We start from the raw sequence: 5,394 nt of genomic DNA on the forward strand, positions 1-5,394 counted from the left end.
GTGATCCTTCCAACTTTGTTATTCTTTCTCAGGATTGCTGAAGCTATTTGGAGTCTTTTTGTGTTTTATATAAATTTTTGGAGAGTTTGTTCTATGAAATATGACTTTGGTATTTTAATAAGAATTGCATTGAATCTGTAGATTGCTTTGGGTAGTATGGATATTTTAATGATGTTGATTCTACCAATCTATGAACATGGTATATTCTACTTATTTTGTCCTCTTCTATCTCTTTTTCCAATGCCCTATAGTTTTAAGAGTACAGGTCTTTTACCTCCTTAATTAAGTTCATTCCTAGGTATATTCATCTTTTTAGTTGCAATGGGAAATGGGATTGGTTTTTTAGTTTCTTTTTCTGTGAGTTCATTATTGGTGTATAAAAATGCCATTGATTTCTGGGTGTTAATTTTGTATCCTGCTACGTTTCTGAATTCATTATTAAATCTAGTAGTTTTTTTATGGAGTCTTTAGAGTTTCCTATGTACAATATCATGTCATTTGTGAATAATGACAGTTTTACTTTTTATTTTCCAATTTGGATACCTTATATTTCTTCTTCTTGTCTGATTGCTATGGCTAGCACTTCCAATACTATGACAAACAGGAGTGGTGAAAATGGACATCCCTGTCTTTTTCTTATTCGTAGGGGAAATGGTTTTAGTATTGTTTATTGAGTATGATATTGGCTGTAGATTTGTCATATAAGGCTTTTATTATGTTGAGGTATGATCCCTCTATTTCCACTTTGCTGAGAGTTTTTATCAGGAAGGGGTGTTGGATTTTGTCAAATGCTTTTTCTGAATCAATTGATATAATCATGTGATTTTTGTCTTACAATTTGTTTATGTGATGTATTACATTTATTGATTTGTGGATATTGTATCTGCCTTGTATCTACAGAATAAATCCCATTTGGTCATGGTGTATGATCTTTTTAATGTATTGCTAGATGTGATATGCTAATATTTTGTTGAGGATTTTAGCATCTATGTTCATCAGGGATGTTGGCCTCTAATTCTCTTTCTTTGTAGTGTCTTTATCTGATTTTGGGATTAGGGTAATGCTGGTTTCATAGAAAGAGCTTGGAAGTGTTCCTTCCTCTTGAATCTTTTGGAAAAGTCTGTGTATTATCAGTGTTATTTCTTTGAATATTTGGTAAAACTCTGCTATGAAGACATCCAGACCAGGGCTTTTGTTTCTGGAATTTTTTTTGACTACTGCTTCAATTTCATCGGTAGTGATAGACTTATTCATGTTTTCTGATTCTTCCTGATTGAGTTTTGGAAGATTGTATTTTTCTAGGAATATATCCATTTTGTCTAGGTTGTCCAGTTTATTGGAATAGAGTTGCTCATAGTATTTTTTTACAATCCTTTTTTAATTCTGTGGATCAGTTGTTACTTCACCTCTTTAATTTCTGATTTTGTTTATTTGGGTTCTGTATCTTTGTTTCTTGGTAAGCTGCCAGTATATCTTTGTTCTATTTAGTTTTCAGAGTTTTTATTTCCATTTAATTATTCATGTATTTCCAGGGTAATTAGTTGTATTTAGAGCGTATATGCAGAAAAAACTGAATCGATATCACCTTGTTTCAGACACTAAATTAGCCACAGGTGTTGAATAATCTTCTACATTAAAAATGTAACAAATATAACCACTTTTAGAGTAATACTCCATGGAACAATAAAAATTCATTATTTACTATGTATAGATATATTTACCATTATTTACTATATAAATAATTAAGCTACTCATTATAAGAGATATTAACATTTGTGAAGGATGCAAATAATGTTCTTGTGTACTTCCAGTCTGACAAGTCTAGTGAGAAAGTAATGTAGAAAAAGAAAAGTAAACATTTTGCTCTAGGAGGTATAAGTACCATAAAAAAGATTTTAAAATAAGATATATATATATATATATATATATATATATATATATATATATTGATAGGGCAGAGGGGTATTGAAATATATATTATATATATTACATGTATCTTAGGAAATGTTATCAAAATATTTTATATATGTTTAGTATATATATATCTATACTATATATATATATATATATATATACACACACATATATCTTAGATAATGATATCAAATAATTTATCACTTGAGGATGAAAAAGAGGTGCTATTATTTATGCCAATTTAACATGTGTAAATTGGGACAACTTCAGCAATATGAGATATATGATTAACTTACCCATAAGACTCTTGTTCTAACTATTACAAAAACATTCACATATGCATATCCTTAGAGAATTATATAATGAATCCTTATTTACCCATAATTCAGGTTTAATAACTATAAATCTCTGGCCAGTTTTTATTCTTCTATACACTTTCAATACCCCTCTGCCCTATCAATATTTAAGAGCAAATTCTAGGCAGTTTCTTGAGTCATTCCTTGATCAAAACATTAATCTCTTTTATTGCATGCCTTTTCCTTTCTCCTCACCAAGCCGTGTTATAACCACCCATTCACATGTTGCTTTTTGTTTTACTTATAGTCCTGATGTTCTTCTAATGATTCAACTTTGCCAGAAGACTAATCCTTCCTAATTAGCCCTGCACATTGACCAGCTGAGAATAAGGATGGAGACCATCCATGACTCAGCCCTGCCCGCCTTGGTCTCTGTTTCCATAATGGTAGCTTCATAATTACTACAATTGAAACCCTGTTGTACATGAGGATCATGCTCCTACTACACTGGCTTGGGGTGTTTCTGTCCTTTTCTGGGAACACTTGGGCTGAGCACCCTCAACATCATAGTCCTCCAGAAGTGGTGATTCCCTTGAAAATAACAAGCACTGGCCTTAGCATGAAGTTTCCAGGCTGGCTCTGTTATGGTATGCATTTTGGGGGTGAAAGACACATTATCTACATGAAGGTCAAGAAGCATTTGCTGTCCAGACACTTTCCAGTGTTCACCTACAGCGATCAAGGCGCTCTCCTTGAGGACCAGCCTTTTGTTCAGAATGACTGCTACTATCATGGTTATGTGGAGGGGGACCCAGAATCCCTGGTTGCCCTCAGTACCTGTTTTGGTGGCTTTCGAGGCTTGTTACAGATAAATGACATTGCTTATGAAATTAAGCCCATGATTTTTTCTTCCAAATTTGAACATCTGGTATATAAAATGGACAGAGAGGACACTGAATACCAAACCATGAAATCTGGCTTTATGCAAGAGGAAACTGTACAGCAATTTGAGTTTCAAGAGATTGGTAATTCTACTCTGAAGCAAAGTTCATATGAGGGCTGGTGGCCCCACAGTTACTTTGTTGAAATAGTAGTGGTAGTTGACAATACTCTCTATCTCCAAAGTAACAAAAATGTCTCAATAGTGCAGGAAGACCTATATGTTATGGTGAATATAGCAGATTCTATTTATGAGGAAATAGGTCTTAAGGTTTTATTGTTTGGCATGGAGGTGTGGACTAAAGAAAATCCCATTGAAGTAGATGATGTAAAGAGATCTCTGAGAATATTTTGTCGTTGGAAAGCTGCAAACCTTTATTCCCGCCTGCCACATGATACTGCACATCTTCTAATACATAAGACATTAAGAGGAATGAGTGGTTTAGGCTATGTTGCAGGACTCTGTAGAACAAGCCATAGTTGTGCAATTATTACTTTTACAAGAAAGCCTGTGAGCCTTATGGGAATTGCAATGGCTCATCATATTGGTCATAATTTGGGTATGTTTCATGATCGTATTTTGTGTACTTGTGGAAAATATAAATGTATAATGCATAATGATAACCCACCAATAACTAAATTTAGCAATTGTAGTTATGCTTTTTTATGGGATTATTCCTTACGCCAGACAAAATGCTTGCTCTACACCATATACACAAGTGACATATTTAACCGAAAACGCTGTGGGAATGGTGTTGTTGAAGATGAAGAGGAGTGTGACTGTGGACCTTTGCAGCAATGCTCAAAAGATGCCTGCTGTATGTCAAACTGCACTCTTAGTTCGGGGTCTAATTGTGCTTATGGGCTTTGTTGCAAGGACTGCCAGTTCTTACCATCAGGGGATGTGTGTAGGAAGGAAATCAATGAATGTGATCTTCCAGAATGGTGCAATGGAACATCCCATATGTGCCCAGATGATGTATATGTGGAGGATGGAATTCCCTGTAATGAAAGTGCTTACTGCTATGAAAAGAGATGTAATGATCGCAATTTACAGTGTAAGCAGATTTTTGGCCAAAAGGCAAAGAATGCAAGTTACAGTTGCTACACAAGAATAAACACTCTAGGTGACCGGTTTGGTCACTGTGGTACCCAAAACTTTTCATATATAAAATGTAATATGTCGGATGTCTTGTGTGGGAGGATTCAGTGTGAGAACATAACTGAAATTCCCCTTCTAACAGATCATTCTACTGTGCATTGGACTTATTACAATGGTGTCGACTGCTGGGGTACTGACTCCCACATTGGGATGACCACACCTGATATAGGTGCAGTGAAAGATGGCACAGAGTGTGGTGAAGAACACCTCTGCATCCATAGGAAGTGTGTCCATATATCTTCCTTGGACAGTAATTGTTCACCTACATTCTGTAATCGAAGGGGAATCTGCAACAATAAACATCACTGCCATTGCAACTATCTATGGGACCCTCCCAACTGCCTAATACAAGGCCATGGAGGTAGTATTGACAGTGGTCCACCCCCGAGGAGAAAGAAGATACAGAAGATTTACATCTTAATGTTTTCACTTTTTTGGTTGTTAGTTTTATTATGTTGTCTTTTTTGTCTTTGTATGAAGAGAACACCAAAGAAAAAAGAGCAAATTGTTCAGCCTCAACCTCAAATGAAGCCACAAGCAAAGCCAAATATTCCACCTCCACAACGGACACCCTCACAGAATATTCCACCTCCACAACGGACACCCTCACAGAATATTCCACCTCCACAACGGACACCCTCACAAAATATTCCACCTCCACAACCGAGACCCTCAAGACCAGGTCCACAACCATAGTCAACCTAAATGTTATTTTCCCAGAGTCAACATGGGAAACAAAAGAAATCAGTACCCAAAAAATGTATCCAAACAGGTATTCATTAAAAATGGTAATTCCTAGAATGTTTCTAATTACTCTTTTTTTTTAATTTTAAACAATTAGAAGATTTTTTTTTTTACCTACAATTTGTTTCTTGATATTTCCTGGAAATGGCATGGCACATGGATGGTGTGCCAGTTTTTCAGTTACTACTTCTCAGCTCCAAAGCCCCTTCCCATTTTGTCCCCTGCAATGGGAAGAATGAATGGGCATTTGGAAATCTGGGAGATCTGTTTGCTTCCTGTGTGTTAATGTTACCTGAATAACAGATTTTACACTTGTAGTTATACTTAGGTTCAATATCC

General features: G+C 35.4%; 1 protein-coding gene across 1 annotated transcript; it reads left to right on the forward strand.

Moving 5' to 3' along the window:
- The first annotated feature begins 2,673 nt into the window (after positions 1–2,673).
- On the forward strand, positions 2,674–5,007 carry ADAM29 (ADAM metallopeptidase domain 29). The gene has a single exon (XM_006082008.3). It carries the CDS (start codon positions 2,695–2,697, stop codon positions 5,005–5,007), a length of 2,313 nt encoding a protein of 770 aa, XP_006082070.1. The 5' UTR covers positions 2,674–2,694.
- The last annotated feature ends 387 nt before the right edge of the window (positions 5,008–5,394 follow it).

This window comes from Myotis lucifugus, unplaced genomic scaffold (assembly GCF_000147115.1).
Source record: "Myotis lucifugus unplaced genomic scaffold, Myoluc2.0 scaffold_1, whole genome shotgun sequence".
Taxonomy (NCBI): Eukaryota; Metazoa; Chordata; class Mammalia; order Chiroptera; family Vespertilionidae; genus Myotis; species Myotis lucifugus.

Excerpts from the sequence above, each read along its gene's own strand:
- ADAM29 (XM_006082008.3), top strand. The coding sequence starts at position 2,695 with ATGAGGATCATGCTCCTACTACACTGGCTTGGGGTGTTTCTGTCCTTT.